This window comes from Mustelus asterias, unplaced genomic scaffold (genome assembly GCF_964213995.1).
Source record: "Mustelus asterias unplaced genomic scaffold, sMusAst1.hap1.1 HAP1_SCAFFOLD_1544, whole genome shotgun sequence".
NCBI lineage: Eukaryota > Metazoa > Chordata > Chondrichthyes > Carcharhiniformes > Triakidae > Mustelus > Mustelus asterias.
The window spans coordinates 45,528-70,535 of NW_027591489.1; the positions used below are offsets into that span (position 1 = coordinate 45,528).

Below are 25,008 nucleotides of genomic sequence, written 5' to 3' on the forward strand. Positions count from 1 at the left end.
CATCCAGTCTCAATCTCTCACACTCACCCTCACTCACTCACCACACTTACCCTCCCTCACTCACCCAGACGCACCCCCACACACTCAAGCTCAATTACCCTCTCTCTCTCACGTACGCCACCTGACCCATTCAAACTCACTGAGACTCACGCAACTACATTCACTCACACACCCTCACATATTCACCATCACTCACGTTCACCCACCCTAACTCACAGATCCTCAATCACTCATCCTCGGTCAAACACCTTTACTCACTCACCTTCACTCATCCACCCATCCACATTCATTCTCCCTCACACACTCTCACACACCACCCTCAATAACACACCCTGACTCACTCACTCTCTCACCCTCACTTACTAAGTCACATTCACTCCTCACCCTCATTCACTCGCTCTCACTCACCCACCTTCACTAACCTTCACGCATCCTCACTCACTCACCCTCATTCATTCTCTCTTACCGACACTCACTCACCCACCTTCACTCACACATTCAGCCACCTTCACTCACCCACCCTCTCTCACACACCCTCATTTACTCACGCTCTCTCACCCTCACCCACACTCACTCACTCACCCTCAATCACTCATCCTCACTGAAAGAACTTCACTCACTCACCCTCACTTACCCACCTCCCGTCACTCACACACCATCACTCATCCACTCTCACTCCTTCAATCACTCACCCTCACGCACTCACATTCTCTCACTCACACTCGCTAAACCTGTGTGTGGAGGTCTGCAATGAGAGAGAAGAAAGATCTCAAGCGGCAGTTTGGTGTTCAAATGTGGGAGCTGCCCTGCAAATGTGGAGAGCTGGGGGGAAACCCTGGGGGCTCAGGGCCAAGGACAATGGCAACGAGCCGGGGAGAACAGGAGGCGTGCTAAAGGGCAGAGAGCCGGGGGGGAAGGGCAGAGAGCCCGGGGAATGGGCCCACAGCCGGGCAACAGGGCTGAGAGCCGGGAAAGGGCAGAGAGTCAGGAGAAAGCGCAGAGAGCCAGAAGAAAGGGCAGAGAGCTAATAGAAAGGGCAGGGAGCCAGGTGAAAGGGCAGAGAACCAGGAGAAAGGGCAGAGAGACCAGGGAAAGAGGAGAGAGCCAGGATAAAGGGCAGGGAGGCCGGGGAAAGGACAGAGAGCCGAGGAAAAGTACAAGAGAGCCCAGAGGAAAGGGCAGAGAGTCAGGGGGAAAGGCAGAGAGTCAGGGGGAAAGGGCAGAGAGCCAGGGGAAAGGGCAAAGTGGATATGGAGCAGGGACACCGGGCAGAGAGCCGGGGGAAAGGGTAGGGAGCTGAGGGAAAGGGCAGGGAGCCGGGGGAGAGGGGACAGAGCTGGAGGGAAGTGTAGAGAGCCAGGTGAAAGGGGAAAAGAGCCACAGGGAATAGCAGAGAGCCAGGGGAAAGCGCAGAGAGTCGGGGAAAATGGGCAGAGAGTGGGTGATCGACGGGCGGAGTGAGGATGTGCAAAATAGAGCTAGCACCACAACCAGATCATCTGTAATCTCAGTGAATAATGGAGGAGACGTCAGGGCCCGAATGGCCAACTCTTGCTATTAATGTATGACCCTTCAATTAGTCAATGTTGCAATTATTTGAATTTGTAATCACATTTAGATTTTCCTGGTCATTCAGTAAGTATTCATTCCGAAGGTAGTTTTGAAGCAAAGTCACTAATCTTCGTTTTGTGGAGTGAGAGGCAGTGAGTTGGAGAGAGGAAGGGACATCAGTTAGTTTGTACACAGGCAATATCCAAAACTACAATGTGGATATGCCGACACTAGGTTGGGGTGGGCACAGTAAGGAGTCTCACAACACCAGGTTAAAGTACAACAGGCTTATTTGGAATCGTGAGCTTTTGGAGCTCTTGCATCAGGCGAGTGGCTGATATGAATGAAGAGACACCGTCTTCATCACAAAGTGCTGTTGTTTGAGAAATAGCTCGTGCCTGAAGTAATGGAGAAACTCTTTACACTTCTCTGTTAATCCAATGAATGGTATGTCATTACAATGACATCAAAATGTTTTTGTCTTTCCAATCTGATAGAGGTCGAGACAGTGATGTGAGTTTCTACAAAGATGGTGATTCTCAAATGATAGGAGTAACAGAATCTGAAAGGTGTATGTAGGTCTTAATCGGGAAATATTAAGTTAAGTTCATAATTCTAGACAAATCGTGATGTAGAAACATAGAAAATAGAAGCAGGAGTAGGCCATTCGGCCCTTTGACCCTGCTCTACCATTCACTTTGATCACAGCTCATCAATATCCTGACCCCGTCTACTACCCATATCCATTGATCCCTTTAGCCCCAAGAGCTATACCTAATATAGAAACTTACTTGTATAAATATGTTTGACTAATTAATAAACGCAAGTAAGAGTCTAACTTGTTGAATCGACTATTCTTTCCCAGCGACACCGTCTCCGCCCACTCTCTACAGCCTCGTCTCTTCCTGTCAGCAACACAACCCCGGCGGCTCCATCACCTACGGCTGTTTGGCGATGGACTACTCTCCAGATGTCTCCAAACTGACCTGGAAGAAAAATGGGCAGCTGATCGCCACTGGATTTAAGACTTATCCATCAGTGAGAAACGCGAATGGAACCTACACCCTGAGCAGCCAGTTAACCATCACCCAGTCAGAGGGAGAGTGCAGCAAAATCGACTGTGAGGTTCGACACAGCGACTCCGTCAAGAGCATTGGAATGCAATGTAAGTGTTGTGGAACTTGGGCAAGACAGGAACGCTGTGATTGAACTGTCTAAGGCTTTAGTTATAACTGATCTGTAGCATTCTGAAAAAAATTGAATTATTCAAAATCCAAGTAAGTGTCTACTGACTGAAAAGTTGTTCAGAACCAAAGAACAACAGGACTATTACTGTGCAGAATGAGGCCATTGAGCCCATCATGTCTGTGCTGGCCAAAAGGGAGAACAAATAAACTAGCCAGACATTTGGAGCCCATTTTCCAGCCCTTGCGCCGTAGCCGTGCAGGTTAAAGCACCTGAGATGCAGACGTAATGACCTTTTAAATGACCATGCTTCCTGGTAATTGAGCCCTCGACTTGGGGAATGAATTATTTCTGCCTACGTCCCTTCTAATTTTGTGAACCACAATTATGTCACGCCTCAGCCTCCTCTTTTTCTAAGGAGAAAAACCCCTGCCTATCCAATCTCGCCTCATGGCGGGAATTTTCAGTCCCTGGCAACATTCTTGTCAGCGTCATCTCTCTCTAGAGCCATAACGTCATTCCTGCAACGTGGTGACCAGAACTGAACAGCAAACTCCAAACGTAGCCTAACTAGCGTTTTATACAGCTCCATCATTGCATCACTGTTTTTGCATTCAATATCTCACATAATAGAGGAACTAATCCGATATGCTTTCTTGATCAACTTTTCCAGTTGCCCTCCCATCTACAAGGACCTGTGGACATGCACTCTAAGGTCTTGCATTTCCTCAATCCCTCAAAATCTTCCATTTTATCGACTATTCCCTTGCTTTGTTTGCCCTCCCAAATTCATTGCGTGGCACTTTTGACGGTTGAATTCCATTCGCTATTTCCCTACCAATTCAACCAAACCATGGATATAATTCTCAAATTGGCAGCTCCGGTGCTAAAATAAAAGCTATAATTTTATTTGTTGTCAGTTGAACCTTCAAGTAACGTCTGAACGTGTGTTTGTTGAAGGCGACATCCCCCCAACCGTTATCCTCACCGTGAGTTCCAGTGAAGAAATCACAAGCAGGAAATTTGCAACCATCGTCTGTTCAATCATCGATTTCCAGCCAAAGTCAATGACGGTGGAGTGGCTGAAGAATGGGCAGCCCATGGATTCAGGAATTGCCACCTCTCCTGCCTGTGAAGTGAACGGAAACTTCTCGGCGAGCAGTCGGCTGACAGTCTCCGCTGGGGAATGGTCCAGCAAAACGGTCTATACCTGCCAGGTCACTCATCAAGGACTCACTCAGAGTCAGAACATCACCGGATCTCTGGGTAAGGGATGCAAACCGAGGGAAAACAAATCATTCCGCTGTTAATCGGAATTAGAGATTTATTGAAGTTCGTGCGAAGCACAGAGCTGTCATGTAGTTTGCTGCAGTCGGATAGCGCCTCATTCAGAATTTCATCACATCAGCAATTATTTTTATTCTGTCATGAGATGTTCTCCATGGCCCATCCCTGAGAGCACTTAAGAGTCGACGACGTTGCTGTGGATCTGGAGTCACATGCATGCCAGAGCAAGATAAAGACAGCAGATTTACATTTTAAAAGGGCATTCGTGAACCATTTACAGCAATGGCTTCATAATGATCGTTAGACTTTTAAATATCGTTTTGTAATCAAATCAAAGTTGACCATTTGTGGTGGTGAGATTCGAATCTATGACCCCAGACTTTTGCCCTAGGTTACAAACCCATTGATAACACCACCATGCCACTGCCTCTCCTTGAAACAATGCGCCCTTCTAATTTGAAGTAATATAGTGACCGAGGCGGACTTGATGTCAGCTTCTCCTGACACAGCTGGTAAAATTTGGAGAAACAGTAGGTGTCGGACTGTTTCACAGGTCACAGCGTAGGGGTAAAATGTTGGAAAGTGCATCCACCCTATTTATAAACCAACGGCCATTAATTTTTCCTGAGTTCAGGATGGTCTATTTGTGTGGGAATGCTGCAATGCTGATTCATCAGAATGATCCCGCTGCTACAATACTTTAATAAAGAGAATAATTTCACAGAGCAACCTGGTTTTCCATTCACCATAGAAGTTGAAAGGCGATAGTTAGAGTTTGATAACTCGAAGGCGACTTCGTCTCCTTTAGGCTGAATACTGCTGTCCTGCTTCTGAAGGAGAACTTGAGTTGGTTTTCATTTTTCATTCACAGGTCCTTCCCACTGCCCGGATTCCACAGTGACAATACAACCACCACCAATAGAACAGGTCTTACTCGAGGCGACTGTGACCTTAACCTGTATCATTTTCAATTCTCCTTCCGGAGTCAACGTGTCCTGGATCCGAGACAGGAATTATTTGAAATCAGAGATTGCAGAAAAGCATGAAGAGGATCCTGACAGCATGGTCAGCAACTTAAACATCTCGACACAAGCCTGGCTGAGTGGGGCTGTGTTTGACTGCGTGGTGAGCCATCAGGATCTGCCGACTCCTTTAAGAAAATCCATCCACAAGGAAAGAGGTGAGCTGAGAGATTGAAGCAATAAATGCGTCACTGTGTCCATTTCCAGTGTAAGTGTAATGTTCAATACTTAGTATTCAGTGCATTACCACTCCTCTGAGTGGTAACTCTGCTAACTAAACGCTCTGGGCCTGTAGATATTTTTGCGTGGGACGTTGATGAATGAAAAGTGATCTGAAGAGAATGGTATTGGTTTATGATCGAATAAGTAGGGAGTAGTCTGGTGTGGTACACAAAACCCAACGCAGAACAGTTGGGCCGAATAGCCTGTTTCTGCGTTGTAATCTTTCTGAAACTTTCCAGTCTAGCCCCGAGTTATTTGAGAAAGCGATTGTGTTCCCCTCTCCTCGAAGCTGGAAGTCAAAAATGGAAACATTTAAATTCGAAAGCAAAGCATAATTTTCTGATATCGAACCAGTGGTTTCATTGTTTGCAGAGTTCTCCAGTTTATTGACATTTATTGCAATTTTCTGCAGATCCAAATCCGCGGGAACCGTCCGTCTCTGTCCTCCTGCCCTCGGCAGAACAAATATCCGCTCAGAAATTCGTCTCCCTCAGCTGCTTAGTGAGAGATTTCTCCCCGCGAGAGGTCTTCGTCAAGTGGACCGTCAATGACAAGCCCGTGAATCCCGGGAACTACAGGAACACTGAGGTGGTGGCGGAGAACGGGAATGGCTCCTTCTTCATGTACAGCCTGTTATCCATTGCAGCGAAGGAGTGGGCCAGCGGCACTTCTTACTCCTGCGTGGTGGGACATGAAGCACTCCCCTTGAAGATCATCAACAAAACAGTTGACAAATCCAGCGGTAAACCCAGTTTTGTGAACATTTCTCCTGTACTGGTGGACCCCGTTAGTTCATGTTAATGAGAATTTATTGGTTATATTTCGAGCTGCAAGAAAAATAATAAAGCTTTTTTCATCTGCTTATGAGTTAACCATCCAACCTGCTAATTCATTTTGATTCCTCTGTTAGCTATGGGCATAAATGCTCCTCCGACAGCAGATACTTACCAGTGTCTTGCCTCCCTGTGGCACAGTGGTTAGCATTACTACTTCACAACACCAAGGACCTGGGTTGGATTCCTGGCTTGGGTGACTATCTGTGTGGAGTTTACACATTCTCCCCGTGTCTTCGTGGGTTTCCTCTGACTGTTTCGGTTTCCTCCCATAGTTTGAAAGACGTGCTTTTTAGATGCATTGGCCACGCTAGGTTCTTCCCCAGTGTACCCGAACAGGCAACGGTATGTAGCGACTAGGGAATTTACACAGTAAATTTATCACAGTGTTACCGTAAGCCTACTGTGACACTAATAAAAAAAGCCATAAAAAATAAACCTCAATCTTGGAGACCCAGCGCTCCAAATTGAGATAGAGTGCAGAATTAAGGTGGATTGGCGCTAATTAATTCAGTGATTACCCTGAGTAAGTTCAGCAAATTTCATCCAGTTACTGGTTGATGCGAAAACGTTCTAATTCCGAGCAACAAATGATTCACTTTTAAATATAGACGACTCGTCAATCCCATCAAAGTTTTGATCATTTCTTCGTTGCAGAATCGCACCCAGTGGGGACTGGAGTCAGAGCGACACAAGAATAACAACGGAAACTCTCATCCCCAGTCGCAGATAGGGCACTAGGCTGTTCAATCAATCCTCCATCAACTCGCCTGATAGAGAGGCGAGAAAATTGATTTTTTAACTCACTGTCCCCACTCACCTACCCGACAGAGGGGGAAAAGAGCAATTGTTTACCCATTAAACTCACTGTGCCAACAGAGAGAGGGGAAAGGGCGATGGTTAACCCATTATACTCCGCCTCGCCAAGGAGACAGAGTGGAAAGGCACCGCTCCCTATTTCTGTGGACTCAGTTTATATTGGTTCAAAGTTTCTAATGGTATGATGTATTAAATACTAACAGCCCAAAACTTCACTGGTGTTTGAATTCTTCTGGCTTTTTCCCGTTCTATCCCTGATGTTCTGAGGACTGCTGATTGAAATGCTTCTTTCATTCAGCTTGTTGTCACATTGCAGCTCACATTACACCACATGAATTCCCAGAAAGAGGCGAATATTCCATTAATATCGTCTGACAGGGACAGTTCCGGTTCGGTTTATTTAGTAAAACTTGGAGCAATAATAATGATGTTCACGTACTGTCAGACACACAGAAACAGAGATAAACACGCACATATACATCTCCACAAACACAGCACAAACCAGAAGAAAATACAAACATAAACATTAACAACCCATGCCCCCTCGCAAATTAAAACTAAAGCATTCCAATTAAGACTATCATAAACATTGACACGGGTGACCACTCATACACATGCATTAACAAACTCTAACATCCTTCCATAAACACAGGTCAACGGATTCTCTGACCCATCACATAAACACACCAATAAATATTCACTCCCTCACAGTGAAAAGGGGTACACACAGAAGCAGGCACATTAACACACACATTAATTCATAGAGATGGATAAACACTAAAATACACACATGGTCAATATATCCACATGATAGACTTAATTTCCAAATAAAACATACTTTAATTTAGATATCTATATGGCAGAACAGAAATTGAATATCGCTGAAAAAAGAAAGATGTTTAAGCTTTTCATCTTGCATTCCCCAGGCTCTTCACAGGAATAATAACTATCACGGGAACAGCAATTTATAATTCTTAGGGAGAGAGTGGCGAATGCAATGCATCTAACTGTGCGAGAAGCTGCATGCATTAAAGCACAGCACCCTATTCTTTGCAGAGATAAATAACACATACAGACATTGTGTTTGTATCATCTGAACAAAATAGGAGACAGCCAAGATCTGATTCCTTTCTCAGGGCAATAACTTGACCAATTACTGTGAATGTGTCTGCTCTGAACTTAAACAAAGCTTGGCAGTTCACTCTCAGTCAACGTTTAACTGTTACATTCATCATGGAATGTCTCCACTAATCACAGTCCACTTGTCAACCAACATGTACTGTTTTCTCGTGAAGTATCAATTATTGCTCCATTTGCGTTTGATGTTTGTGCCATTGTCCTCTGACTACAAGACAAAAAACTTCAACATATCTCTTTCAAATATATTTATATCGACACCACGGTAACGTAACACATTCTCACACACAGGGGCACACAAACAAAGATTAAAACAGATCAGTACATCCCCATGTGCACATATACAGAGGCTAAAGCACAAACAAAAATGGAAGGCTTTCAGGAAAATTAAAATTCAGTTGTTTTTACTAAGGGGTCCGTGCTGCTGTATCAAAGCCTAAAACCATGTTCTCCTTTCGAAACTGACGTGAATAAATTAACTGCCAAATCCAAACAAACAAAGAGTATAATCCTTTCCATCTGTTATCGATCATCATTTACAGTACCTCAATGAATAACTGTCTGAAGTTATCTCTAAAATCATCCAGGACGATTCGAAGAGCAAAATAAATAGTATCAGGGCAGCTTGGTGGCTCAATCGTTAGCATTGCTGCCTCACAGCTCCAGGGACCCAAGTTAAATTCCATTCTTGGGTGGCTGCCTGTGCGGAGTTTGCGTGCCTGCATGGGTTTCCTCCAGGAGCTCCCGTTTAATCCCACAGTCCAAAAATGTACAGGTTAATTAGATTGGCCATGACAAATTGCCCCTTGGTGTCCCAAGATGTGTAGGGTATGTGGAATAGCCATGGGACTGTTGTGCAGTTATGGAGATGGGGTGGCTAGGTCCAATGTCGGTGAAGACTCGATGGGCCGAATGGCCTCTTCAGGACTGCAGTAATTCCATAATTCTACGACTTGACCAGAGGTCCAATGTGCGTTACTTCAATATTCAAATAGCTGATGTCTGATATTGCCTCTTACTCCAGTTCCCACTTACTTCTCATATCCTTTATTACCCGATAAACCAAAACTATATCTGCCCCAGCCTTAAAAATATTCAATGATGGGGCATCCACAGTCCTCTCGGGCAGGCCACTCAGAAGAGTCATATCCCTAAGTGAAGGAATGTCTCCTCATCTCAGCCCTAAACGAGAGCACACCTATTCAAACGCCCGTTATTTTAAATTCCCCATCCAGAGGTAACAGCAGCTCAGTGTCCAACTTGTGAAACCCATTCGGATTATTTTGTCTCAATGTTATCGCCTCTCATTCTTCTAAACTAAAGAGAATGTAGACCCAAGTTGCTCAGTCCGCGTCAGTTATCTTCAGTCGTTTGGTCTTCATAATATTAGTTACTGATAGTTGGTACAAAATTAAACAAGACTAAACGATCGCCTAAGATTAAATAATAAAATATATGTTCAAATACATATGTTCAAATCCAGTATGAGGAACATATTGGAAGGACGGGTGCGGAATTTGTAACACAGAAACTAGAAACGGGAGTACGCCTTCGAGCTGCTCCGCCATTCATTTTGAAAATGGCTGATCAACCAATTCAATATCCTGATTCTCGCCCCACCCCATATACCTTGATCCATTTAGCCCTAAGGGCTTGAATTCATACATTGTTTTGTCCTCAACTATTTTCTGTGGTAGTGAATTCCATACATTCACCATCTTCTGGGTGAAGAAATTTCTCCGCACCTCAGTTCAAAAAGGTTTACCTCTTATCCTCAAGCCATGACCGCTGGTTCTGGACTTATCCACCAATCCTTTCTGAATCTACCCTGTCTAACTCTGTTAGAATTTGATAAGTTGCTATGAGATCCCCTCTCATTCTTCTAAACTCCGGTGAATATAATCTTAACCGACTTAATTTCTCCTCATATGACAGAACTGCATCCCAGCAATCAGCCTTGTAAAATTTCGCTTTACTCTCTCTATAGCAAGGACATTGTTCGTCAGATAAGAACACCAAAGCTGCACACAATACTCCAGGTGCGGACCCACCAACGTCCTATATAATTGTAGATTATATTACTGAGAGAGATTAATTTAATAATATATGCATTGACAATTTTATTAAGCGTTTAAGTTAATAACACATAGGCTTTGAAAAGTATATCAGAGAACAAAATAATACCTTAAGAAGGGAAAATGAATAACCAAAATAATATCCATGACGAGAAAAAAAATCTGAAAGTATTCCCTCTCCCCGTAGATTCCGCAGAATCCACCTGGATTGAAGACCAGGATGATAACAGCAATATCTGGACAACTGCTTCGACATTCATAGTCCTGTTCTTCCTGAGCATGTCCTACAGCGCTGCCGTCACTCTGGTGAAGGTGAGATGATTCAATCCACCCACATCTGAATCAGATAGGAGAGGTTTGAAAAATATCCAGAAGTCTCAATTTAGAAGAGCCTTTAGATAAATGTCTCAAACACATAAAATGGTTGTTGAATTATTTTATTTCTCTTTTGCAGGTCGGGTGATTGAATTTAGGAAATCTTGTGGTTTTCGCCCATCTGTCCGCTCACAGTGTGGTGCTGTGGAATAAAAATACGTTATCATTGTGATCCTCAAAGTTAATGTGCCTTCAGTGAACAGATTCGAATCCATAACTGAGATAGAATATAAGCTGGATTTCGTTTTTGTTTCTGTTTAAAATGAATGAGATAATCGTGTCGACAATATAATTGTATTTTGGAGTTTCACCATTGTTCAAATTAATGTGTAAGTTAGTGGTTATTTCTTATTGAGAATTATTCACCGCCTTTTATGTGGAGGCCCTGATTTCTTGATTTGATTTGATTTATTGTTGTCACAAGTATTAGCATACAGTGCAAAGTGTTGTTTCTTTCTTTAGTTAATTACAGTTATAGACAATTGTCAGTTTAGGCGACAATGTTATGTTCTCACTGTGACGCTCAGTTTGTGTATTCACCTGGGGTCAACTTTAAACTGTATCTTATTGTAAAATGTTCTCTGTGAAATTTTAAATAAATCTTGAATGACAAATTAAATGACTTAGAAGTTGCTACATGCTGAGCTCCACGGCATAACCTTATCACTCGATTTTCCAATCCGAACGCTCCCTCACTCACGACGCCCCTTTCAACCGATAGGGCTTTGTAATCAATCGTGTTTGGATTTTGATCAACCCGACGACACTTCAGTGAAGGTGCCGCTGCGCTATCCAGTGTCCCAAAAAACAAAGAACAAAGAAAATTACAGCACAGGAACAGGCCCTTCGGCCATCCAAGCCTGCACCGACCATGCTGCCCGAATGAACTAAAACCCCCTACCCTTCCGGGGACTATATCCCTCTATTCCCATCCTATTCATGTATTTGATAAGCCCCTAAAAAGTCACGATCGTATCTGCTTCCACTACCTCCCGGTAGCAAGTTCCAGGCACCCACAACCCTCTGTGTAAAAAACTTGCCTCGTACATCTCCTTTACACTTTGCCCCTCGCGCTTTAAACCGATGCCCGCTACTCATTGACTCTTCCACCCTGGGAGAAAGCTTCTGACTATCCACTCTGTCCATGCTCCTCATAATCTTGTCGACTTCTACCAGTTCGCTCCTCAACATCCGTCGTTCTAGTGAGATTAAACCAAGTTTTTCCAACTTGTCCTCATAGCTAATGCCCTTCATATCAGGCAACTTCCTGGTAAATCTTTTCTGCACCCTCTTCAAAGCCCCCATATCCTTCTGGCATCGTGGCGACCAGAATTGAATACTATATTCCAAGTGCGGCCTAACTAAGGTCCTATAAAGCTGCAATATGACTTGCCAATTTTTAAACTCAATGGCCCGGACAATGAAGACAATCATGCTTTATGCCTTCTTGACTACATTCTCCACCTGCGTTGCCACTTTCAGTGACCTGTGTACCTGTGCACCCAGATCCCTCTGCCTATCAATATTCTTAAGGGTTCTGCCATTTACTGTATAAATCCCATTTGTGTAAAGACACCTCTACATCTGCCTTTTCATATTAAGTGGCAGAAGCAATTGACGAAACAGTCAGCGGGAACACGTTGCTGACTTTATTCAATTATTAATCCGTTACGTTCACATATGGGTTTCCATTACAGAGCAGGACTGTGCTGCTTCATAGCCTGACACAATGGAGTATAATGAAGCATCTGGTCTTCAGGCTCTGGAAGCAGATGATCACAGAACAGTCGATAGTGAAAGCTACCGTCAGCCAAACTGACCCATCCTGTGTTGCAAAGACCAGTATGATGCCCACTGCACTCGTCAGAGTGGTGGACAGAACATTGTTAGAAAAGTAGATGCGGCCGACATGGTTGAGGGTGACGGCAATGATGATGATCGGGAAATTGCTCATCGCTATCGGCACCAGGTAGTAGGTGATGCACCGGGAGATTCCGTAACGTCCACGGGATACGATTATAATCACCAACATGTTGGCTGTGAACGATAAAAACATGGAGAGATATCACCGCGCAAACTCCAAACACCAGCTACTGCCCCATCTAATCTGAATACTTGCTGACAATTCCCTTTGCCAGCTCCAGGTTACAAATCTTCCAAAGCTATTGGTGTTTGTTCTATACCCACTGGTGGGTGAAACGTGTCAATATAGTCACCATTCCAATCAGTCCCCGTCACACACAATGCTCTCTGGTTCCTGAATCAATCCAAGGGGCTCACTGTGCAGCGGAAGATTATCCGAAACATTTGGTCCCACTGCCTTTATGCAAGCCCATATCAAGCCCCTACTCGCTGATGTGCATTGGCTCCCAGTCTGGCAACGTCTGCGTTTTAATATCCTGATCCTTTGAATTGTCAATCACCTTCACTGTCTCACCCCTTCCCTCCCTGTTACTTCCTATAACTACCTGAGATCTCAGCGTATCCACAATCCTGCTCTACTGAGCATCTTTGATATTAATGTCTAGCGATTATGTCTCGCTATTGAGTATTTCATCTCTGAAATGCTCTCCCTCAAAACCTCTGAATTTTCTTCTTGCTTTTGGATGTTTAGTACATGGAAACATAGAAACTAGAAGCAGGAATAGGACAGGGACAATTGCTAAAGATTCAGTGTTTGAAGATCGATCAGAATTCAGGTTTCTGGAAGGACAGAACATAACATTGGACTTTAAATACTCGACTGCTGCTCTTCAAACTCTGTACAGGTACATCCAGTATCCCCGGCAAGCTCTGAGATTTTTGATGAAGACATGTAGCTTGGCAATACCGATATGACTCCACATTTCCCAGATAGATTGTCGGCTAATTTACACAAAGGGAACAACACTTTTCCTTTAAATGTCACTAGAGCTCTTTTTTCTGACACCGTCGTGTATTTCTGTGTCATGGAGCCCACAGAGATTTTGCGAAACCCGCACAGAGACCCCAGACTGGGAGTTCCAGTTAATGATCAGCAGAGGGCGCGCTCACACTGATAAACAGAAACAACAATTCAGTCTCAACAACGAGTGTCACCGAATCATAAAAAAATCAAAACAAAACACAACACTCAAGAACAGCTGAGCCGCAGTTGGTTTTTAACTTGCAACTATATTAAAAATGCATTGATGCTTAGTTAACAACCCACCTTTAGTCTTTGCTGATAGTTCGTTGCATGTGTGAATTATTCTCCATCTTCACTCTCCATTTCGAGGTCACTTTGATCAATGGGCCTATTTAGTCAGAGTATTTTGCTGGCTAAGAGACAAGTTATCTAAAATATACACTTCACAAGTGTGTCATAGAACCATAGGACCTGTTTGGGGACTATCAAGCACTTGGAACTAAATTAAAGAACAGGTCCTCAAGGTTAATAATCTCAGGATTCCGACCCGAGCCACATGCAAATTGGCATAGGATTGAGAGAATTCCGGAAGTTAACACGTTATTAAAGGAATGGTGCGGGAAAGAGAGGTTCGAATTCATGAGGTATTGGCATCAGTATTGGAACAGGAGGGATCTGTACCGTTGGGACTGTCTTCACCTGAACTGATCTGGGACAAGTTTTCTAGCGAAATGGATAAATTCGGTGGTCACAAGGTCTTCAAACTAACAATTTAGGGGGGAAGGGAAGAGTAAAACTACGGGAAATATAACGGCTAACAGAAAGAAAGCAGCAGGTTAGCATGTGGAGAGAAGGTTCCAACTACATCGGAAATCAGGGGAAAAAAGTTAATAGAGAGGAGACATGATTGCTGGATGGGAATGACTGAGAATTAAATATCCAGGGGTATCAGGCTGTTTGGAGGGACAGACAGGAAGTTAACAGAGGTAGTGTGGCTCTGATATTCAAGGATGACATCAGGGCGGTAATGAGAGATGATATAGGTTCCATGGAAAAAAGGTTGAATCCATTTGGGTGGAAATTAGAAAAGGTAAGGAGAAAAAGGTCACTGATAGGCGTACTCTATAGACCATCAAATTATAACATCATGGTAGGGCGAGAAATAATCAACTGATGCATATAAAACTGGTACAGCAATTATCATGAGCGATTTTAATCTACATGTCAATTGGTCAGACCAGGAAATGAGGAAATGGCTGAGGATTTGAACAGGTGTTTAGTGTCGGTCTTCACAGTGGAAGACACAAAAAGCATGTCAAAAATTGATGACATGAAGGCTATGGCAGGTGAGGACATAGAAACTAACATTATCACGGAAGAGATAGTGTTGGTCAAGCTAATGGGGTCTAAAGGTAGACAAGTCTCCTGGCCCTGATGGAATGCAGCCCAGGGGACTAAAGGAGATGGTGGGTGGAAGAGCAAATGCACTAGTGGTAATTTACCAAAATTCGGTGGATTCTGGGGTGGTTTCCGCAGGTTGGAAAAGAGCAAATGTGATGCCACTGTTTAAAAGAGGAGGTAAACAAAAGGCAGGTAACAATAGGCCGGTTAGCTTAACTTCTGTAGTCGGGAAAATGCTTGAATCTATCATCAAGGAAAAAATAGCGAGATATCTGGATAGAAATTGTCCCATTGGTAAGATGCAGCAGGGGTTCATGAAGGGCAGGTCATGTTTGACTAATTTGGTAGGATTATTTGAGAACATTACGTGCACAGTGGACAATGGGGAACCTGTGGATGTGGTGTATCTGGATTTCCAGAAGGCATTTGCCTCCGTAACCAACACAGGCAAATACAAAATCAAATCAACCGTGTGCCAAAATAGTTAACTCTCCTTACAACTTTTCAGACGGAACAAAACACCCATCTTGAAATTGCTTTTCCTTTCCCAACATGGCAGAGCTCAAATCTCTGTCGGATTCCTATTCTCGAAAATGACCATGAATCGCACAATTACATCCTCTCTCTCTGTGCCAAACACAGAAAGTCCGTGCTGCTTTTAACTCTTTACTCCCCTCTTTGGTCCAGGATGCTTGAGACCAACCAATTTAACCCGTCTCTCTCTCTCACACAAGTGTCTCACAGGAGACCTGTGCTCCTGGGACCTCTCCCTGCTGGTTCTCTCACACGGCCTTGTCCCTTCCTCTGGAACCCCTCCCTGTGAGTTCCTTGCGCCCGCGCCACCCGCCGTCTGTACACACGGTCTAGCCACTTGATGCTTCTGTAGTTACATGGCAATTTCAGCTCCGCTGCATAGGAGTGTCCGAGAGTCCATCCCCGGCACCCTATGTTTAAGCATAGCATCTCTGCAAACTCCCCTTCTACTACGCGGCTTTTCGCTCCACTCCATAGGAGATCCGAGAGTCCGTCCCTGGCCCTTCTACGTTAAGTGTGGGCTCTTTACATACACACCACTTTTGCACCTCTCCCCCAGTCCGAGATACTCAACTTACAGCTTACGGCTGCCAGACGCAGAGCACCCTAACTGGTGGTATTGAAACAAAGTACTCACCCTCCTTTTGGGAACACGTCCTGCCAGCGGTCACCGGTGAGTACCCTGCTGTCGCAGCGCCAAATTGTAAGAGGATTTTTCTCAGGTATCCCCTGAGGTGCTCTGTACTTGTTGAACCTCACTCAATACACAGACTGCAAAAACAGTATATAGTTAAAGAACGAAAATGAATTTATTTGCTAATGCATGCATCAGGAGAGAGACAGTCAATGAGGGTTGACTGTCCTCTCTGACCTAATATTGCCTGGTTAAATTATTATATTATTCTGAACATTTCAATATCCCGCCGACTCTCAACAATCAGAGGGCCCAATCACAATATTCCAAAGATGTGCGGGTTAGGTTGATTGGCCAGGTTAAAAATTGCCCCTTAGAGTCCTGGGATGTGTAGGTTAGAGGGATTAGCGGGTAAATATGTGGGGGTAGGGCCTGGGTGGGATTGTGGTCGGTGCAGACTCGATGGGCCGAATGGCCTCCTTCTGCACTGTAGGGTTTCTATGATGATTTATATGATGATTCAACATTATATCAATGATAGAGCTGTATAAAACGCGAGGTAGGTCACGGTTGGAATTTGCTGTACAGTTCTCCTCACCACGTTGCAGGAAAGACGTAATAAGTTTCCCAAGCCCCATTCCGGGATAGCTGATATGTTAGACAAAATATAGTAACGGCAACTCTGAGAAAAGTTTAAAATTGAAGGAGAAACACTGAAATCCGACAGTGTGTCAGGTAAATGTGAGCTAAGAGTCAAATTTACATCCTGTCAATGTGTGGACCGAACTTTACTGAGGGTTTGAATCTTATCACTATTGCTGTGGCTTCAAATTGTGTAACACGAATATAGTTTATCAGAAAGGCCTGGAACATTCAAAACAGATAAAGCAATTGATGAAGATTCAAACTGAAATTCATATTAGTTCCGTGCATGGGCCCTTCTGAATTTAATTACATTATAATAAGAATAATAGGAACAAGTAAAAATACAGCAGTATAATCGTGCAACAAGATCCTTCAGTAATCTGAAATTCATTGACCTCCCAAACAGAGGCCATTTACCTTACATCACCACCAGAGGGAGCTCCCTCACCGTGTTTGTGTGTTCACTGTTTTAGGAGTTGGTTCCATTACACACTGATATAGGGAGACATAAATCAGGAGAATTGGATTCATTAAGTGGTTCCCAAAGGGTGTGCGGCGCGCCACACTGGTGCGGCGAGAGAGGATGGCAAGTGTGGCGGGAAGATTCAAGGACAATCAAAGAAACATTTGAACATGGATAGATATTTTTCCAAAGTGAGAGCAAGACCATCAAGTGATGCTGAGGACGGTCCGGGTCCATATTGTGATCCAGAATCGCCGTTCGAACAGGGTGCTGAAGAACAGTCGTTTAATTCTACACCAGTAGCAGGCCCAAGCAAACCTCCAAAAAAGAAAGTTTGTCAACTATGTATGGATAGCTATCTGAGTCCCTGTTTCACATGGACTGGAGATGAAAACGTATCTCGGCCTATGTGTTTGATCTGTGGTGAGAAGCTTTCCAATTCCAACATGGTCCCAAGCACGATGAAAAGACATCTGTTGTCAAAACATGGAAATCTGGCAAACAAGGATGTTCAATATTTTGAAAGGCTTTTGGAACAGCAGAAATGCCAACGATCATATTTCGAAAAACGAATGACAGTCTCAGATAAGATGCAGATTGTATCTTACCAAGTGACTGAATTGATTGCTCAACAGACAAAACCACATAAAATAGCTGAAACATTGATTCAGCCTGCCTGCAGCTTGATTGCGAAAACTTTGTTTGGTGATGATGCTGAGCGAGAAGTTATGGAAATTCCTTTGTCTGATAATACAATTCGCAGAAGAATAGTTGATATGTCAGCTCATATTGAGAAGCGTCTTTCTGAAAGTATGAAGAATTCTAAATTTGCCATTCAAGTTGATGAATCGACTGACATTAGTGGAAAAGCACAGTTGCTTGCCTATATCAGATTCATTCACAATGATGAAATAATCACACAGTTTCTATTTTGCAAGGAACTTGGAAAACATACCAGAGGACAAGATATTTTCCAAACCTTGTCTGAGTATTTGGAAAAAGTTGAGATTTCATGGGATTCTTGCATTGGAATTTGTACGGATGGAGCGCCATGTGTGATAGGGAATGTGAGAGGCTTGGTGGCACTCATCAAACAGAAAAATCCAGAAGTAATATCAACTCACTGTTTTTTACACAGAGAGGCATTAATCACCAAGACTTTTGTAGCTGATTTGAAGTTGGTTCGAGATCAGACTGTGTGCATTGTGAACTTCATCATGGCAAAACCACTAAAGGCGCGGTTATTTACTCAACTCTGCAAAAACATGGAATCAAAATATCAGTGCCTAATTCTGCACTCGGAGGTTCGCTGGATGCCCCGCGGAAAAGTTTTAAATCGGGTGTTGGAACTGAAGAACGAATTAAGAGAATTTTTGGAACAAGAAGGGAACCCATTGGACCACATTGACAATGACTGGTGTGCAAAGCTGGCATATTTGGCCGATATCTTTTCCCGGTTGAATGTGCTCAATGCCAGTATGCAAGGCAGCGATGACAATATCCTCACAACTACGGACAAACTAACTGCATTCAAAAAAAAGCTTCAGCTCTGGCTTGGAAGAGCGATGCAACATAACCTCGAAATGTTCCCACTGATTAAAAGTTTTAAAATGAGCAATGAATTGTACGGCCTCATACAGGAACATCTTACAACACTGGTATAAAAGATTGATCATTACTTCCCACCGTTGTCTACAGAAAAATTCGACTGGGTTAGAGACCCCTTTGCGAATTCCAGCTGTTTAGGTCTGACATTGGATGAGGAGAAGGATGCCTGCATTTCGAGTGATCGCACCTTGAAAATGAAACACGGGAGTATGCCACTGGACTCTTTTTGGATATACAACCAGAAACAGTATCCACGCATCTCTTCAAGAGCATTAGCTATTCTTCTACAGTTCTCCATGACATATTGTTGTGAACAGGGATTTTCAGCTCTGACAAATATCAAAGACCAGAAAAGAGAAAGGCTCCTTTGCGCTGATTAAGAGATGAGAGTTTGTTTGTCTCAAATTAGTAAATGCGATTACCCGACAAAAACAAGCTCACACCTCTCATTGAGTTTGTATACTTACGTAACGTTACATATGTAAGAGGCTCGTCTATAAGTATATTTTGGGAATGAATCATGTTTTTACGTAGCTGCATTGTTTTATACTTTCTGGATGTCCCATGATCATATTATAAAGTAGTTTTGTTCTATGTTTTGAATCAAGCACTGCTCGGAGTTGTTTTTTCTTCGTTTTTGAATGGATTTCTTATCAATAAAAAATTCGGTGTGGCCTGAGCAAATTTTTATTCCGAAAGTGCAGCCCAGTGAAAAAGGTTTGGGAACCACTGCTTTAACTCATGGTTAATCCTGGGTTTCAATTTCATTTTCCCGCTCACCCTCTTCATTCCCGGTTAATTCAGAAATCTGTCCATACCAGCCTGAAGTGTGTTCAGTGAGGGAGCGAGTCTCATTCCAAATCGCCTGCGAGAAACTCTGGAGAATGGAAATATGGTTAGTGGTTAGCGTTGCTACCTCAGAGCGCCCAGGGACCCGGGTCCGATTCCTGGCCTGGTCACTGTCTGTGTAGAGTTTGCATGTTCTCCCTGTGTCTGCGTGGATTTCCTCCGGGTGCTCCGGTTTCCTTCCACATTCTGATAGACGTGCTGATTACGTGCATTGATCCGAACAGGCGCCGGACTGTGGTGACTAGGGAAATTGCACAGTAACTTCACTACAATATTAATGTAAGCCTTACTTGTGGCTAATAAATCATTTAAAAAAAAGAATGAGAGGGGATCTCACTGAATCTTACACAATTATGAGAGGGCTTTAGAGACTCGACACAGGGGTGTGGTTTGCTGTGCCTGCCGGGGGGCTGCAGGGACAGTCCTGGAACAAATGTTCAGGGTTGCAGGATACGAGGGAGCCACTTAAATCTGCGAATTGGAGAAATATCTTTCCTCTGAGGGCGATGAACCTGTGGAATTCTATACCGCATGAGTCTCTGGATGCATTGTTTGTGTAGTGGGACTCCAATGAGGTTTCAAATGTGAGAAATTGCTGAGTGTTGATGCTGATTTGGGTGTGTTTGTACAAGGAATGCAGTTTTGTTCCACTTCCGACCAGAAATTTGGAACTAGCTCAGATTTAATGCAGCCGAATGTATCGTATTCATTTGACAGGAGCAACCAGCAGATGCAATAAGTTGCTGGGGGCAATTGACGGGATTGTGGAAATGAACGATTTTTTCTCGCTCCTGTTCAAACAGGATCAACTATCACTCCTGTTTTCAATCAGGAAGTAATTCCAGGTCCTCTTCATTCATGTGCTGCACTCGATGAATACACTTTCATTCCCTGGCCGGGAATCAAACCCGGGCCGCGGTGGTGTGAGCGCTGATTCCGAACCATTGCACCATCAGGGAAGATAACGGTGTCATGTTCAGCCCACCTTCCCACTTCAGCATTTTTTTAAATACCCAAGAAATGTTTGTTGACAAAAATCATATCCAGAAAGAACACGAGTGACTCCTTCAGCCAGTGAAACACTAATCGGTGTAACCTGGAACAATAAATCGACACTGAAGTGAAATAGTTCCACCGGTTTTTCATGTGTATCTTTCAATTTCCAAAACCGACCAATCTCGTCATTGCTGATCCTGTGAAACTTAGAGGTAACACACAGAAGATATTCATCACTTCAAACTATCTGCTTTCCACCTCAGCATTTTGTAGATTTAAAAGCACTGATCTGCAGAAGTTCATTCCACTGATCATTACCGACTTGCTGTGTATTTTACATTGTGATAAAACGTGTTTTTGTAATATAAACAGCAGATGGTAGACATATTCTACTGGTTTGGCAGCATCTATGGACAACTAAAATTCTAACCACCTCCATGCGTTAGCTGTTTCTGAATTATAGCGATTATTGCGTTTGCAAAGTGGCAAAATATTTTCAAAACAACTGAGTAATTTCAAATTGTTTTTGTTAAATATTAAAGCATTGCATTACCTCACAACCATAGGACATTTACACTTCGCCATGTATTGAATGCTATTGCACAACTGCAGTCACAGAGAAAGGGATAAAAATTGGGACAAATCTTATTTTCTGAATCTTTTGTTAGATCAATGAATATGCCACATGGCTAAAGATTTCAGTCGAATTAGAATTCGCTAAAACAAAGTTCTAAATGGCAATCAGACTGCAGGGTTTGATATTCTAGTCCGGTCACATTGGTCATGAGCAGAGTTTCAATCATGTAAGGTTTATCATTTTCATATCATACAGGATAGGCTCTCCGATTCGAAACGGGGTCGAACATGATTGAAATTTACTGCTTAAAAGTTCCCAGATTGTAGTTCGTTGTTGAATGTGAACTGAATATGGATCCACCAAAGCATTAATTTGTTCTTCACCAATTATTGGAAAAAAATGCGCTCAGTAAAATTGCCACTGTCATATTGATGCATTTCTGTTTTCACTGTCTCACTCACGGTGCAGTTGATGTAGTTTAGATGGATTAGCCATGGTAAATGTGTGAGGGTAATTGGGTTAGGATGGCGAAAAGTGTCTCGGTCAGCACTCTGGGCTTACATTCTCTGGATCATGTGTCAGCCATTTATGACTGAGGTAAGGAGACATTTCTTCTCCCAAAGGCTTCTGTATCTTTAGAATTCTGCAGCCGCCCAGAGATGCGTGGATCCTCAATCGATGAGGAGATTGAAGGTTGAACTGGAGCAATTTTTGGAATCTAAGGGAATAAGGGCCTATTGGGATAAGCTGGGAAATTGGAGTTGAGGTTGCGGATCTGCCTTGTTTGAGTCATGGAGGTGGCTCAATGGGACATGTGAACCAGTTCTACTTCATTGATTCTGTTCACTGTCAATAGCAGATCCGGTACCAATGGCTTCTGCTGACAGCATTGAAGTCTCAGGCATTGAATTCAGGGCAGTAGCATTGGTTGAGCCGTATCATCGAAGCCCATCACTGTTAAATGTTCAATTAATTAAATTCATGGAGTACCTTTGATTTGATTTATTATTGTCACATGCATTAGCATACAGTGAAAAGCATTTTTCTTGCGCACTGCACACACAAAGCATATCGTTCATTGAGAAGGAAACGAAAGAGTGCAGAATGTACTGTTACAGTCATAGCTAGGGTGTAGAGAAAGATCAACTTAATACAAGGTCGGTCGTGCATGTTATCATGCGAATTCCATGCAGTAGAATGTATCGTTATACATCTTAACAGGAGGTACCAGCAGACACAATGCAAATATACATTGCTGTGGGCAATTGACGTGTTTGTGGAGCCAGTTTCCTTACATCGTTGCATCGCAGCGTTTCTGGTACTTATTACGTCCGCCGTACAGACGCAAGTTTCCTGGTTCAACCCTGGGCAGAAACGTATTTAACAGGAATAGAAAATGCTGGAATTCTCAGGAGCACTGAAGGCATCTGTGGGGAAACCAACGTTTCAAATCTGGATGATCCTTCATCAGATTTCCTGAATCGACACACTGGCTCTGTTCTCTCTTCACAGTTGCTGCCAGACCTGCTGAGATTTTCCAGTATTTTTTTTTGTTTCAGGTACCAGCATCAGCAGTATTTCATCTTTACAGAAACATTTCCAAATGTTTTCAATTTCAGAGTAATTCAGCTTTGAGAAATAATCACGCATTTGCCACGAATCATTAACTGCCGAGTATTTCCAACATTTTCTGATGGCAACGTCATGAATCAGCCTGTGAAAAGAACAAACGGGATGGTCTGTGATAGAAAGCAAGGGAGGATGATTCAATGAATCAGGGAGTGAAGGATCAGGCAACATTTATCTGATGATGGTGGAGGCCGGATGGTCAAGTCGTTCAGAGTCAGTCCTTCCAAGGCCCGGGATTGATGATAAACTGTCAACCAAACAGAACATTTTACTTAGCATGTAATCAGTTTCTGGAGGTGAAAGTATCTGAAAGCAAAGGAAGAGAATATCATTTACTGCAGAAGGTAGAAGGACTGTGTGACTATGTCTGTAGCGACAGTGACCTGGAATGAAGCAATGGAGACAGTAATGATGGACAATGAGATACAAATCTCTAATGTTGTTCAGCAGATTTCCCACAAGAAGCTACAGAAGAGGCAGAGGTTAGGAATGATCTCTGAATGCGGTGAGCTACAGTGAAATTTAGTGGAGCAGAATACATTATTATTTATTTTGACAGGAGGAAGCAGCAAGGGGAATGTAATGAAAAGTTGCCGGGGACAATTGACGGGATTGTGCAAATGGGTTTATTTTGTTTCTTCAGGTAGTTCAAACTGGCACAATGATCACTCCTGTTTTCGATCAGGAGGTAATTTCAGCCCCTCCTGAATCATGTGCTGGTCGGCAGCTGTAAAATCGACATTCCCTGACCGGGAATTGAACCCGGGCCGCGGCGGTGAAAGCGCCAAATCCTAACCACTAGACCACCAGGGAAGATGCAAGCAAACTTTTTAATCTGACCGATACATTTCAGCGTTTTTCAAATACTCGAGAAAGGTTTGGGGGGAAAAAAAACCTCATGTTTAGATCGAACACGAATGACTCCTTCAGTCAACAGCAAATTACTGCAGATTCTGGAATTTAAAAGAAAAACTTAAAATGCTCGAAAATCTCAACAGGCATGACGGCATCTCTGGAGAGAGAATAGAGCCAACATTTCAAATCTGTATGGTCAGTCATCAAAGCTGAAGACGAAAAGAGGACGAGATTGATACTTTAAGTGTGGGAGATGCGGGGGTGGGAGCCGTGGGTAAGAGTTGACAAAGTTGTGATGGAAAAAAAATCAAAGGGAATGTAAATGGTGGCGGTAAAAGCAAAATACTGCGGATGCTGGAATCTGAAACAAAAACAGACAATGCTGGAACAACTCAGCAGGTCTGGCAGCATCTATGGAGAGAGAACAGAGCCAATGTTTCGAGTCCGGATGACCCTTCGCCAGAGGTCTGTGGATCCTCAGTTAATTAGAATATTGAAGTTTCAGGGGGAGATATTTTTGGGATCTAAGGGAATGAAGGGCCATCAGGATACGTTTGGAAATTGATGTTGATTCCTGGGATTCGTCATGATCTCCTTAAATTGTGGAGGAGACTCCATGGGACATGGGAGCCAATCCTACTCCATTAATTCCGTTCCCTGCAGCACCAGATCTCATAGGGATCACCTCTGTTAAAAGGGTTGATGAGTGTTCTGAGGCATTGAATTCGAGGCAGCAGCATTTGTGGGGGGAAAGTGATCAAATGACGCAAATGTCAGGTGTTCGGTTGATTTGTTTTACACGTCATGAATACTTTTTCTCGAACATGTTATTACGAAACTTTAATGCAGTAGGAAGTATCATTACTCATTTTGACAGGAGAAACCAGCAGAGACAATGTAATATCAATTGCTGTGGGCAAAAGATGGGCTTCTGGAGCCAGTCTAGTTGTTTCTCCAGTAAACCGAATCTGCTTGCCCTGAGGTCATCACCGTGTTTCTGTAGTTCGGTGGTTATCACAAGAGCCAGGTTAATTCTGAAAATATCTGGTTAGAACGAGGAATGATGGGAAGTGTACATGATAGGATTTGAACTTCACTTCGAAAGTTCAAGTCCATCACCTTAATTCCTGGGCAGGGAATACAGTCTCGCTGTTTGTAATCCTGTTATTTATATCATGATGCAAAGATGCCGGCGTTGGACTGGAGTGGGAACAGTAAGAATTCTCACAACACCAGGTTAAAGTCCAACAAGCTTATTTGGAATTGCGAGCTTTCAGGAGCACTGCTCCTTCATCAGGTTGTTTGACTCCGCAGTCAGAAATTCACCCTGTGTGTGCTCGCGAAAGGAGCCACTTGAACACACGCTGCTTTACCCCAACAACGTTTTAAGTTGGTAATGTCCCTGCTCGTTGTTCATGACGAAA

At 43.4% G+C, this 25,008-nt stretch overlaps 1 non-coding gene and 1 gene segment (V, D, J or C); one reads left to right on the forward strand and one right to left on the reverse strand.

The window, feature by feature from the left end:
• Positions 1-2,325: 2,325 nt before the first annotated feature.
• LOC144488412 (Ig heavy chain C region, membrane-bound form-like) lies at positions 2,326-11,122 on the forward strand. The segment is given in 6 exon segments: positions 2,326-2,716; positions 3,697-4,002; positions 4,895-5,203; positions 5,680-6,009; positions 10,319-10,443; positions 10,586-11,122. Coding segments are annotated over 6 exon segments (1,290 nt in total).
• A 12,348-nt stretch (positions 11,123-23,470) lies between these two features.
• trnae-uuc (transfer RNA glutamic acid (anticodon UUC)) lies at positions 23,471-23,542 on the reverse strand. The gene has a single exon. It is a non-coding gene; the product is annotated as a tRNA-Glu (tRNA).
• Between the last annotated feature and the right edge of the window lie 1,466 nt (positions 23,543-25,008).